General features: G+C 45.0%; 1 protein-coding gene across 1 annotated transcript; it reads right to left on the bottom strand.

The window, feature by feature from the left end:
• Positions 1–256: 256 nt before the first annotated feature.
• Positions 257–14,646, bottom strand: LOC141102699 (galectin-1-like). Its single transcript, XM_073591619.1, has 4 exons — positions 14,476–14,646; positions 5,686–5,744; positions 3,002–3,173; positions 257–805 (listed from the first exon to the last, which is right to left on the bottom strand). Exons 1-4 carry the CDS (start codon positions 14,485–14,487, stop codon positions 662–664), a joined length of 387 nt encoding a protein of 128 aa, XP_073447720.1. The 5' UTR covers positions 14,488–14,646; the 3' UTR covers positions 257–661.
• Positions 14,647–14,930: the final 284 nt, after the last annotated feature.

Raw genomic sequence — 14,930 nt, 5'->3', positions numbered from 1 at the left:
AAGCTGCTCCAGTAACTCCTACCCCCAGCATTGCCCCTGCCCATTCTGGGGTATTACTACATTCACTGCCACAACTACTACCCATACCCTACCACTGCCTGTACCGGGCAAATCCACTGCAGCTGCTCTTTTTGTGTATGTAATTTACATAGAGTTGGACCTTATGACATTTTATTTTTCTCCATGTAATTGCTGAAAGTTTATGGTTAAAGCTTGGAATAAATTTCTGTATACAGCTTTCAGTCTGGAGCCAGAATAAATTTGATATGAAAGATCTTTATTGGAAAATATAAGAAATCAGACAGAAAATGTTACATTAACACACTGTTGGTTACTGTGTGCCATTGATAAGTAATGCAACAAACCTCCAGCAGAGCAAACAATACAAAGTCATTATCACTAAATAAATTGATTGGTATGATCAAACACAATAGAGCTCATTGAATTTTTTTTAAGTGTGGATGAAATTAATTTCTAGCAAAAGAACTGAGCAAAGCACAATGTATGTCTACATGAGCAGCAAGGATTCAGATTGGAGAGCATGGGGGGGGGGTTTACAAAGGAGGATTAAAGAATTTTCTCTTCTCTGTCCACTATGGCCATTTCACAGAGCCTGGATATGGACACGTGGGGACAGGCGGCTCCTCTGTTGTGGGATTCTTCATTGTAGTGTGATGGACTTGGACGTAAAGTTTTCCACAGATAGGAATGTGATGTCCGTTATGGGAAAGCGGATTGGAAATAAGAAAGGACTTCCGGTAGGTAATCGTACGGTGATCTTATCTTGTTCAAATGTGAAGGAAACCTGTAAGAAAAGAGGTGGCACAGTGTCAGCTTGCTGGGCTATAAAAAGTCAAAGACTTCACCACCATACTGTTGCAGAAAATTGTTAATGGAAAGTAAAAATGGAAGGATGTGCTTCTGTGCTGAAATGTTTAAGTGACAGGGCCTCTGAGGATGGTGTATCTGTCACCTAGAACAATGACTGGAGCCCTCAGGAGATTCATAGCTGTTGACCAGTTTGCAGTTCTGGTATGGCAGGCATTATCACCCAGGGTTCCCTCAGAGGTTTCTAGGGGTTATCTTGAGCTGTGGCTGATTAACCTCCCATTTAATGGTTCCTGATTATTTTGGGGCCCAACACCACTTCCTGGGGCCAGCTTCAAACACCAATGATCTTTCTGCTGCCTGTAAGAGTGGAATGACCACCACTGTAAGTTGGGTATTCTTACTACTGGCCACCAATGTAAGGGACATTTTATTCCACTGACTACCAATGAATTGGTACCTGAACACTTTTCAAGGGTTCCTCTGGGGCAAAAAGGTTGAGAAGTGTAGCTGGCATAGCATACAGCAGCCTTCCCATTATCCTACAACTACCACAAACATGCCAAAGGCTCGACTGTGCACTGAGGATCTGGCATTAGACAGTGAATCCTAGGGGGCAGGGCTTAACATTTGATGTTTGTATAATACAAGGGAATGTTATACCTCTTGGTTGTTATTTTCAATAATACTGTTTGTCTATTATCTGCAGATCACCAGGAACAAACCATGTCTGCAATGTATCCAATTCTTACGCCTATTTCTATACTGATAAAAAAAAAAAAACAAACCCCCCCCCCCCCCCCCCCCCCCCAAAAAAAAAAAAAAAACCCCACACACACACACACACACACACCACAACAAACTCCCACTTCCAGGGGCCCCAATACATGCCTGCCTGATAAGGGCCACATGTGCCACCATCCCAGCCATGGCTCCAATTCATATGTGTCCTTGATAGGGGTCCCATCTACTATGACTGGCTTGGGGTAAATGAGAATACAATTATTCTGGGTCAGTTATTTCCTATTCTACCCCATATAGAATTAAACCATCTCACTTTTAGTGTCTGAGGAATTCTGCCCCCAGAGAGAAATGTAGATGAACATCAGCAGTAATATCCATTCCCCGTATCCCCCCCAATCACGCACATTGGTATCCTCCTGTTTTCCTTCCCATCACACACATTGGTAGCTCCTTTGTACTCCTCCCCCGGCACACATATTGGATACTCCCCTATATACTGCCCCTGGCATTCACATTGGATCCTTTCCATTATTCTATCCCCAGCACCGACAATGGTCCCCCCCTGTATCCCATCCCCAGCACACACATTGGTCTCTATAACAGATTTGTAGCATGATGCTGATGAGCTTCAGTTCCTTGCCACCCCCCCCCCACTACTCCCCAGATTGAGCCTTTACAGGGGACCTTACAGTGACATTTCCTTATCCCCATTCCATCTTCCTATAATAATTATCTCACAAACAGAACATTTCCAATAACACACGCATACACAAAATAGAAATGAAAGGTTACATGAAAAATTTCACAAGCCGATAATTCTGTCGATCAGTGATCTGACCAACAGAAACCATTCACTAGGTGGTATATCATAGCACACAATGGCAGCATGATGGAATCCATTGGATCTTCCTATGTGGGAGATTCTCATCCTTCATGGAATGAGCTGAAGGGGCGACCATCATAGCAAAGCCTTTATACCCTTCACCTGAGCTGTCACTGGCTACCTACTGAACCTTTCGTGGATGGATATTATTTATTTCAGGTACTTATATAGCACCCTCAATTTACGCAGCGCTTTTCATATACATTGTACATTCATATCAGTCCCTATCCTCAAGGAGCTTACAACCTAAGGTCCCGAACACACATTCATACATATACTAGGGCCAATTTTATGGGGTTTACTAAAACTGGAGAGCGTAAAATCTGGTGCAGCTCTGCAAAGAAACCAATCAGCTTCCAGTTTTGTTTTTTTGTCAAAGCTTAATTGAAGAAGCTGAAGTTAAAAGCTGATTGGCTCCCATGCACAGCTGCACCAGATTTTGTAGTCTCCAGTTTTAGTAAATAACCCCTCAATGTGTCTAATATAAACAGTGATGTCACTTTGCCCCATCCAACATTTGTCCCGCCCCTCCCAGTGTAGACGTACCTTGGTGCTTGATCCCGTCTGGAAGGGGAAGTAGCCTTCCTTCTGCTCAGTTCCCCAGTTACCACCATTCCTTGAGTTCAAGACTATTTTGCCCTTGTCTCCACGATAGTCAAATCGAGGTTCAAAGTGTATCACTAAATTACTAGGATCTTTTCCCATGTTTATGACGAAACTAGAAATACATAAAAAATGATTATTTCGCTCAGCCGACCTTGTTGAATATAATACTCGAGTCATTCACCAGTGGTCCTCCCATGGGTTTCAGAGGGACTTCTGACACTTTTAATGATAGTTCCTGATATCAAATTATGTTTACATTTTCCAAAAATCACCCAAGATATCTGCCCCAACTGTAGATAAAGTGCTTTGAGGTCCCCCGGAAAAAAAGTGCCTTAAAACAAATTGCTGAGCCAAAATATTAAAAAAATTATTAATGAAGTGTACTCCTGTGCTACCGGTAATATGTGTTTATTGGAAACAATCAGTTACCATGTAATTATTACATTGTAATAGCTGCGCAAAAGCACTAAACGGTGTTCCCACAACGATGTATCACGTAAAATAGAATCAAGTGATGCTGCGCTGTTAATATACATAAAATAAACATAAAATGAGTGAAGTTATGTGCAAAATCTTAATCCAAAAACAATAACGTGCTCCAATATAGAATATTATCTGCAACTTAATATCTTTAATCCACAATCCTGTGTATATTGTAATATTTTATACAGTGTGTCCTTATAGATATCCAACAAAGTGAAGTCTGTGCTAATATTGATTGAATCAGTCTAGTGGGCTCCATTTGCAAAGCCGTACCTTTCCCCTTAAAGTGGAAGCAAACCCTCCTATTGTTTTCGGCCAAGGAAGTCAATGTGACAGTTAGCATACCTGAAATGCTGGGAATGTAACGTGCAACGTGTTTTTTAAAAATGTTACATCGTTGAGTTTACTTCCGCTTTAAAAAATGCTGTAAAATACCGTGTTTTTCAAAAAGTTTTTGGACATTCACAAAAAAACGCTAATAAACTGGCTGACATATTTATTTACATTAATAAATAGGCAAGTCATTAGGGAGCAAGTGGCCGCCGCATCCTTAATAACTGATGAGTCATCACCTGTCATCGGGGTTCTCCGCTGATAGCTGAATGTAAAAAAAGAATTTCCGGCAATTAAAAAAAAACTGATGTGCCCCCCCCACCAATCCATATCAGTCCCTTTGGGTGTGGTATGGATTTTTAAGGAAACCCTCATGCCAAAATGTTTAAAAAAAAAAAAAAAAAAAAAAAAAAAAAAAAAAGTGTGGTGTCCCCCCCCCAAAATCCATACCAGACCCTTATCTGAGCATGCAGCCCAGCAGGTCAGGAAAGTGAGGGAACAAATGAGCACACCCCCTCCTGAACCCTACTCATCCCCCCCCCAAAAAAAATGCATAGTGTAAAAAAAAAAAAAAAAATGAAGTTTTTGACAAGTCTTTTATTAAAAAAAAAGTAATATAACTTTTAAAAATGCCCCATCCCCCAGTGTAGATCCAACGTCAATGACGACATCACCGCCAATCCAAAAAAAAAAAAAGTACACTTCCACCGTCTGACAGTTCTTAAATAACTAAAGGGGCGAGTTTATAAGAACCAAATGCCTCGCTGTGCCATAGAAAGGACTACACTGAGTCAATATCCTGCCAGGGATCTTCTTACAATTTTACATTTGCAAACTCCTCGTAAGAAAGAACAAAACAGTAATGCTGGAATTCTAATAATAAGCAAAAGACACATTTATGCAACTTTGGTTCCGGGCACCTACTTTAGGACACCTACCCCTATATATACCGGAGCACTGGGAGATATACTGAGAGGGTCCCTAGTGGGCAGAGGAAATTGGGGGACCAGCAATTTTGGTGACACGGGGGGTGTCTGTATTTGGCATGAAAGTGATACCGTTCATAGATGTTGGGATGTCACATCATGGAGAAAAACACAGACTTTTATAAGAGACTGATTCAACTAAAATTAGCACAGACTTCACTTTGTTGGATATCTATAAGGACATATATAATACCACAGTATACACAGGATTGTATATTAAAGATATAAAGTTGCAATTAATATTTTATATATTAAGTTTTTGGGTGCCCGGCAGTTCTTGGATGTAAAAGAGGTTTTTTTCTGGTTGGACTGCAAGCTGTAATCCCAACCCTGCGCTGCTCTCTTACTTCTGGATCTCACACAACCTGGCAGCCAGATGCCCCCGGGATAGACCCAATCTCCAGCCTAGCAGCCCAGGACGTACAACACACGTCTACCCAGACAGCCATCTAGGTGGCACAGAACATAGATCACCTGACTCCACCCGAATATATAGGTTCTCATATATAGCAGGACAAGGGATTCAAGAAAACCCCTGCCCATTGGCTGAGATAACCATATACTCATAACCTGACATTGAGTTGCCCTTCTCATATGTAGTACCACCAAGTACCCGGCCACCTAGTGGTAGAAGAGAAAAGTGCAACAAGGCCAAAGTTAGGGAGAAATCAATAGATCTCTATCAATCGACTAAGATAACTATTCCTGGCAAGTATATTTGTGAGGCGCTCCCTAACTAAACCCCAGAGTGCTACATCAGTATTATACAGAGAGCAGACATATATTGTATAATAAGTAGCCGAGGATAGAATCTTCACCTACTATTGACATCCATGCGGAATGAAGCCCTCCACATCCGCGCAGAAACCAGGTCTAATAGCCTGTATGAGAGAAAGGAGAGAATTATTGCACCCTGTATAATAGAGAGGGGGAGGATTATTACAGCCTGTATAATAGAGAGGGGGGTGATTATTACACCCTGTATAACAATAATTGCAGCACTCAGAAATTATAATAAGCATATATTTCACATAAAACTCTCGTGCAAATAATCATAGTATCTGTATAAGAATATTGAAATGTAATTCAATTGATGTGTGATGACATCACAAGTGAAGAGTCCAGTGAATCAATAGTCCCAGAATGGCTTTCTCAACCTTTACCATACAAGTAACAACCACCTGCTGTGACCTGCCTTCACCATATAGGAAGATTGCTCACTCATCAGAATGTATTGCTGTCTATGGATAGAACAGCAAAATGCGCTTATTAATCACAATATTTCTCCCTTCCTTCAGTTATGGTTGTTAACTGTGATATTGTTCTCTCTCCAAAGGTGTATCCCTCAGTTCCATCACAAGATTATGACCAGCACTCTCATCTTGTTCTTAAATTAGCATCATTTATGTACACAGTAGGGTTGCCACTTTTTCTTCAAGCCAAACCTGAACACTTTAGTGGCGTACAGCAAAAAAAAAAAAAAAAAAAAAAATGATTCTTAGTATACACTATAGTGTTGTAACAAACCTGGTTCACCTTTGGGTGCTCCAAATAGAATATTGATGCGGTACACATAGTGCCCCATCACCCTCCTATCAGGTCCTGTTTTGAGCCACATTCCTGTATGAATAATGTGTCCGGGTTTCAGGCGGACTGAAACCCAGACTGTCCGGGTGAATCCCGGACAGGTGGCAACCCTAGTACACAGTCCAAATCCCTTTTCATACCTGCCTTATGGTAATGTATTTAATCCATTTCATAGGTAACAAAAACATTTTTTCCTATCCTGTTTGTTGTGTACATCAAATATCTGAACGGTCTGGAGTATCCCACCTACCCCCTTCCCCACCTTCCATCCTGCATGGAAAGATGTAATGATCTGCCACAATGGAGTAACCCAGAGGGGTGAGACATGTCACATCTCAGAATAGGACAATTATGTTTATAAACCCACACATAAATAAAAAGATGAGAAGGGGGAGATATGGAAGTAATGAGTCACTAAGGGCAAGTGTGAAGGAGAGGAGTGTCTGAGCCATACCATTATATACATGTAGCTGGGTGCCAGCCACAATATCATGGACGCAGCGGACACTACCTTCATAACTGCAGACAGGTTAGTTTCTCCCTCTAGTGTTGCACTCAGACTGTTTAAATGATATTCTGAGCCAAGAAGCAAGGAACCATGGGACTTGTAGTCCTGTGTGCACCATAACTGGACATCTGAGTCTTCCTTAGCCTACGCCTCCCAGCAAGCTGCTAACAGAATGGGGGATCATGGGAAAGGCTACTTAAAGTCACACTAAAGATTCAATTTTTTTTAAAATAACAAACATGTCATACTTACCCCCACTGTGCAGCTCGTTTTGCACAGAGTGGCCCCGAATGCCATTTTCTGGGGTCCCCCGGTGGCCTTCTCGGCTCATCCCCGCAAGTGCTCTCCTGAGGGGGTTACCTTGCGGTTGTGCTCCTGAGTCCAACATTTGGCGTCCATAGCGCAATTGTATTTGATTGACAGCAGTGGGAGCCAATGGCTGTGCTGCTATCAATCTATCCAATCAAGATGCAGCGCGTCCTCCTCATGGGACATTCCAGGGCTCAGGTAAGTAAAACGGGGGGGCTGGGGGGGCCGGTAACTGTCAGATGTTTTTTCACCTTAATGCATAGGATGCATTAAGATGAAAAAAAGAGGAGGGTTTACAACCCCTTTAACCACTTGCCACCCACCATATAGCAGAATGACGGCGGCAAAGTGGTTTCAATATCCTGACTGGGCGTCATATGACGTCCGCAGGATATTGACACCCCGCAACACTGATCTAGGTAAAAAGTCTGACGAAGACTCTTTACCATGTGATCAGCCATCTCCAATCACAGCTGATCATGATGTAAATAGAATGAGCCGGTGATCGGCTTTTCCTCACTCACGTCTGACAGACGCGAGTAGAGGAGGGCCGATCGGCTGCTCTCCTGACAGGGGGGTCTGTGCTGATATTTTATCAGCATAGCCCCAGTCGGATCCCACCCAGGACCACCAGGGAAGCCACCCAGGACCACCAGGGAAGCCATTCACACTGGACCACCAGGTATGCCCCTAGAGCCCCAGGGAAATACAAATCTGTGCCCAGGCAGCTGCCAATCAATGCCCAGGCAGTTGCCAATCAGTGCCCACTCACAATGCCTACCAGTGCCACCAGGGATGCCTATCAGTGCTGCATATCACTGGCGCGTATCAGTGCCCATCAGTGCCACCCATAAGAACCCATCTTTGCAGCGTTTCAGTGCCCAGTGTCGCCTATCTGTGCCCACCAGTGCCACCTATCAATGCCCATCAGTGCTGCCTACCAGTGCCACCCATCAGTGCCTATCGTCAGTGCCGCCTTATCAGTGCAAGAGAAAAAAAAAAAAAACTTACTTATTTACAAAATTTTTTTTAACAGAAACAAAACTTTTATTTTTTTTTAATTTTTGGTCTTTTATTTGTTTAGCAAAAAATAAAAACTGCAGAGGTGATCAAATACCACCATAAGAAAGCTCTATTTGTGGGAACATAATGATACAAATTTAGTTTGGGTAGAGTGTTGTATGACCGCGCAATTGTCATTCAAACTGCGACAGCGCTGAAAGCTGAAACTTGATCTGGGCAGGAAGGTGTAAGTGCCCAGGATTGAAGCAGTTAAGGAGCTGTTTTCTGTGTGCCCCACTCTCCTCTCCTGGGACATTCCAGTGAGTATCAAAGCCATAGATCCCAACTATCCCTGATTTCGAGGGACTGTCCCTGATTTGGAGCAATGTCCCTCTTTCCTCCTCATTTGTCCCTCATTTTGGTCTGATCCATATAGTTGTATATAAAATGAACTTTTTAGCTTTCAAAAAGTGTTTCCCAGTGCTAAACCTTCCATCCAAATTCTAAATTGTTGCCTTTGTAAATTTTAAAAGCCAATATAAAGGAATATTAATACTTAAAAAAAAAAAGCCCTTGTGGATTTAGTCAACTTTTTTTGGCTAATTCTCCTTTAAGGGGGTGTGGCAGGGGGCGTGTCCTATGCCTACATACATTTGCTAGTCGGTGTCCCACATTTCCATCTCAAAATATTGGAGGTATGTCAAAGCTGCTGTCCGGCTGCAGGAACCATGGTCTACCAAGACCCTGTGAGCCATAGCTGCTGCTCCACGGTTGAACCTGCATTTCCGGGCACCATTAAAAGATCATCTGCTTTTGCCTGACGATCGGTGGACCTCGCAGTGGCGCTGACCTGGACCACTGTGTTCCACATCTAACTGACCTTCAGCATCTACCCATCCACTGGTTGGTGAGGGGACCCTGCATCGCTTCCTGTGTGTGCTGACTACTTCCAGGACCTGGTGAACGGGCTTAGGCCCCAAACCCCCATTTTCTTCAGTAACACTCAGAATATGGACACTGCATGCAGACAACATAACCGGAATTACAAAAGGAACTTTCCACTTCTGCTATAACCCCTTCTTACTTGTTGACTGCTAAAAGTGGTTGTTAAGCCACTCTGACTAATTTATATCATCCGCTCTGAGTCCTAATCCTGTGTCCCCCTGTGTATGATTTATAAAAAAAATGCCAATTATACCTCATTTCAGAGCGCCCATTGACGCTCTCTCCTCTCCCTGTCTGACAGCTGCAATGGGCGGGATTCCCCCACTGACATCAGGTGTGATGAGGAGAAGAGGAGAGTGCTGGCTGATCACGTGAGTGCCGATTGGCACACTGAAATGAGGTATAATCAGCTTTTCTTTTATAAATCACACACAGGGGAACACAGCATTGATATGAAAATAACACTGTTACTTCAGCAGCAGGAGGGGCGAGGGGCGGGCACTGTCACAAGCTGACAGGTAGGGAGTGGAGGGGGGAGCGCAGACAGGAGAGAGCAGATGACAGAGGCACGTAAACTGACCACAGTGTCAGGGCTCAGCAGCCATAATGAACCGTGGTCAGTTTACAGGGGGAGGGAAGAAACTGGCAGGATCAGCCAGGTATTTCAGGTGTGGGGGAGGGGGGATTACAAAGCACAATCGCTGTGCTGTATAACATGCTTTAAAATGACAGGATCCAGTTTTTTTTTTTAAGTTAGCAAAATGCTTTAAACCCCCTGAGGATTTGTTACCACACTACTGAGCTCCAACGTGCTGGTGAAGACCGTGTTCAGGCCTGACACTCGGACTACCCTTATTCCATTATTAGCAGGGTGTGAACTTACCCAACTAGAGTTTAAGGCTGGGTTCACACTAGAAATGGCTGTGGATCGCACAGGAGCGCTGTGCGTCCCTGCTCCCCATTTCAGGGACGAATCAGGTCTGATTCTATGCCTGAATTCGGCCCTGAAACGGAGCCAAAGATGCACAGCGTTTTTGTGCAGTGCGCTCCGCAGCTGAGATATGTGAACCGGCTCCATAGGGAGCCAGTCCTGCTATGCGAATTATATGCGGGGAAATGCACATCTAATTCGCATAGGTTTGAACCTGGCCTAACCCTTCACTATAGGATTAGGGTTCCCCGAGTAAAGACCTTTCTAGCCATAGTCTCCCCACCAGCGAGTCCTCTTTGCATATTCAGTTACTCAGTGTTTACTATTCTCTGTATAATTAAGTGTTATTGCTCATTACTTTTTGTCTTTTTCATCCTGAAGTTACTTAATTGTCTGGTGTTCTATCCAACCAACCCTAGATGCTGTTCCAGGGATTGACTGACTGACCCCCTAAAATCTATTGTTTGCCTTATATTGACAATACAGAAATCTTCTGTGTTCAGTTTACATTGTGTCCTCATTCCGACCTCACGTCGGAACTTAGGGTGTTAGAGGGAATGGGAAGTTCCCCGGGTCAGGGCAGCACAAGAGGACAAGCAACATCCAGTGGCCCTTATGGAGGTAGCGCTACATACATGTACAGTATATACCTATAGCGGTATCCCCGACCTCCAAAGGCCTAATGGTGACCTCCAGAGTCAGGGAGAGCTGACATCCTTCTTTGTAGAGTGGGTTACTAGGCATGGTGGGTGTAATGCAAGATAAAGTAATTGGGCGCCGGTCCCTTTTTGAATGCGAACAAAAGAGATTTACTTCTCTTAACAAGAACTGGGGAGAGAGGGTTAGGGCCAGGACACCCTAATGCCCTGTACACACGATAGGATTTTCCGACAACAAAATCCATGTTTTTTTTCCGACAGATGTTGGCTCTAACTTGTCTTGCATACACACGGTCACACAAATCTTGTCGGAAATTCCGAACTTCAAGAACGCGGTGACGTACAACATGTACGACGAGCCGAGAAAAATTAGGTTCAATAGCCAGTGCGGATCTTCTGCTTGATTCCGAGCATGCGTGGAACTTTGTGCGTCGGAATTCTGTACACACAATCGGAATTTCCGACAACGGATTTTGTTGTCGGAAAATTTGACCTGTACCCACCCCAATGCGCACATCCAGAAAAACTATACCAACCACTCCCCACACCCAGCAACACTATACTCACCTCTACCCACACCCAGCAACACTATACTCACCTCTACCCACACCCAGCAACACTCCACTCACCACTACCCACACCCAGCAACACTATACTCACCTCTACCCACACCCAGCAACACTATACTCACCTCTACCCACACCCAGCAACACTCCACTCACCACTACCCACACCCAGCAACACTATACTCACCTCTACCCACACCCAGCAACACTATACCCACCACTACACACACCCAGCAACACTGTACCCATCAATACCCACACCCAGCAACACTATACCCACCACTACACACACCCAGCAACACTGTACCCATCAATACCCACACCCAGCAACACTGTACCCATCAATACCCACACCCAGCAACACTATATTCACCTCTACCCACACCCAGCAACACTGTACCCATCAATACCCACACCCAGCAACACTATATTCACCTCTACCCACACCCAGCAACACTATACTCACCACTACCCACACCCAGCAACACTATACAGACCACTGCCCACATCCAGCAACTCTATACTCACCACTACCCTCACCCAGCAACTATACCAACCACTACCCACACCCAGCAACACTATATCAACCACTCCCCACACCCAGCAACACTATACCGACCACTGCCCACACCCAGCAACTCTATACTCACCTCTACCCACACCCAGCAACAATATACCAACCACTACCCACACCCAGCAACTCTATACTCACTACTACCCACACCCAGCAACTATACCAACCACTACCCACACCCAGCAACACTATACCAACCACTACCGACACCCAGCAACACTATACCAACCACTACCCACACCCAGCAACACTATACTCACCACTACCCACACCCAGCAACACTATACCCACCACTACCCACACCCAGCAACACTCCACTCACCACTACCCACACCCAGCAACACTATACCAACCACTACCCACACCCAGCAACACTATACCAACCACTACCCACACCCAGCAACTCTATACTCACCACTACCCACACCCAGCAACACTATACTCACTACTACCCACACCCAGCAACTATACCAACCACTACCCACACCCAGCAACACTATACTCACCACTACCCACACCCAGCAACACTATACTCACCACTACCGACACCCAGCAACACTATACCAACCACTACCCACACCCAGCAACACTATACTCACCACTACCCACACCCAGCAACACTATACCCACCACTACCCACACCCAGCAACACTCCACTCACCACTACCCACACCCAGCAACACTATACCAACCACTACCCACACCCAGCAACACTATACCAACCACTACCCACACCCAGCAACTCTATACTCACCACTACCCACACCCAGCAACACTATACTCACTACTACCCACACCCAGCAACTATACCAACCACTACCGACACCCAGCAACACTATACCAACCACTACCCACACCCAGCAACACTCCACTCACCACTACCCACACCCAGCAACACTATACTCACCACTACCCACACCCAGCAACACTATACCCACCACTACCCACACCCAGCAACACTCCACTCACCACTACCCACACCCAGCAACACTATACTCACCACTACCCACACCCAGCAACACTATACTCACCTCTACCCACACCCAGCAACACTATATTCACCACTACCCACACCCAGCAACACTATACCCACCACTACTCACACCCAGCAACACTATACCCACCACTACCCCACACAGCAACACTATATTCACCACTACCCACACCCAGCAACACTATACCCACCACTACCCCACACAGCAACACTATATTCACCACTACCCACACCCAGCAACACTATACCCACCACTACTCACACCCAGCAACACTATGCCAACCACCAACCACACCCAGCAACACTATACCAACCACAACCCACACCCAGAAATACTATACCAACCACTACCCACAACCAGCAGCACCATACTCACCACTACCAACACCCAGTAACACTATACCAACCACTGTCCAAACACAGCTACACTATACCCACCACTGCCTACATTTAACAGCGCTATATAAACCACTGCCCATCGACCCAACACCAAGCATTTCCCTTACCCAGCAACGCTATACCAACCACTGCCATCACCCAGCAAAACTAGACCAACCACTGTCCTCACCCAGCAGCATTATACCAACCACTGCCCACATCAGAAAACCCTACACCCACCCCAATGCTCACATCTAGCAATACTATACCAACCACTGCCCACAATGTGAAACACTAAACCTAACACTTCCCATGCCCAGCAACTCTATACCCACCACTGCTCACACCCAGCAACACTATAACTACCACTGCCCACACCTAGCAGCCCTATGCCCACAGCCAGCACTATATGCACCATTGCCAACACCCATCAGCCCTATACAACAACTGACAACGCCCAGCAACACTATTCCAACCACTACCCTACCCACACCCAGCAACACTATACCCATCACTACCCACACCCAGAAACACTATACTCACCACTACCCACACCCAGCAACACTATACCAACCACTGCCATCACCCAGCAAAACTATACCAACCACTGCCCACACCCAGAAAAGCTATACCCTTGAATGCCCACACCAAGCAACACTATAAGCACCACTGCCCAAACCCATTGACCTTATACCAGCCTATGCCCTCACCCAGCAATACTATACCAACCACTACTCATACTCAACAGCACTATATGCACCATTGCCAACACCCATCAACCCTATACAACAACTAACAACTCTCAACAACACTATTCTAACCACTGCCCACGCCCAATGGCCCTATACCCACCAATGCCCCTACCCAGTAGCACTATACCAACCACACCCAGCAAGCTATGCCCACCACTGTTCCCACAGAGCAAACACTATACCCATCAATACCAACAGGCAGCAACCCTATACTAACCTATTCCCACACCCAGCAACCCTACACCAACCTATCTCCACACCAAGAAAACCTATACCCACCACTGTCCTCTCCCAGCAACACTATACCAACCACTGCCCACACCCAGCACCACTACACCCACCACTGCTTACAGTCCACAGAACCCATTTGTTCAGCTTTTGCAGCTTCTTTCAGTGCTCATACTCACTTTATCTGCCATCCTGCTTCCTTATCAGATGCCACCCAGGTGTACCTCAGTTAATGCAGGAAGAGCTTCAGTGACCTCAAAATTCGTTAGAGACCAAATAAGACACAGGGAAACAAGCTGGAGAGTGTTCATAAGATCTCTGACCTTTACTGAATACCACAGTGCCTTATATGCAAAAGAAAGAAGGGAGGAGCCGTGTTTTAATGCATATGTTTCTAAAAGTTAAACAAACTCAGCATTTTCTTATCATGATTAAAACTGCTGAATTTGGTATAACAAGAACTATTTTGATGATTTTGCTTATACAACAGGCTGCTTGACTAGAATTATTTAATGACTTTTGCTGACAAAAATTCGGCTTATCCACAATATCTCATAGGGTGTGGTTCTATGCAAACCTTTAAGCTGATTATGGCAAAACACAAACACACACAGCAAAATATTCACTTCTACTG

Source organism: Aquarana catesbeiana, linkage group LG07 (genome assembly GCF_042186555.1).
Source record: "Aquarana catesbeiana isolate 2022-GZ linkage group LG07, ASM4218655v1, whole genome shotgun sequence".
Classification (NCBI taxonomy): Eukaryota; Metazoa; Chordata; class Amphibia; order Anura; family Ranidae; genus Aquarana; species Aquarana catesbeiana.
Note: the sequence above shows the minus strand (reverse complement) of the source record. Positions and strands in the feature narration are given on the sequence as shown.

Bases quoted from the DNA above. Each gene is read 5' to 3' on its own strand.
- LOC141102699 (XM_073591619.1), bottom strand. The intron at 3,174-5,685 runs GTAGGTGAAGAT...ATGTATTTCTAG, and splicing joins ATTCCGCATGGATGTCAATA to TTTCGTCATAAACATGGGAA. The intron at 806-3,001 runs GTACGTCTACAC...CTTTTCTTACAG, and splicing joins AGACGGGATCAAGCACCAAG to GTTTCCTTCACATTTGAACA.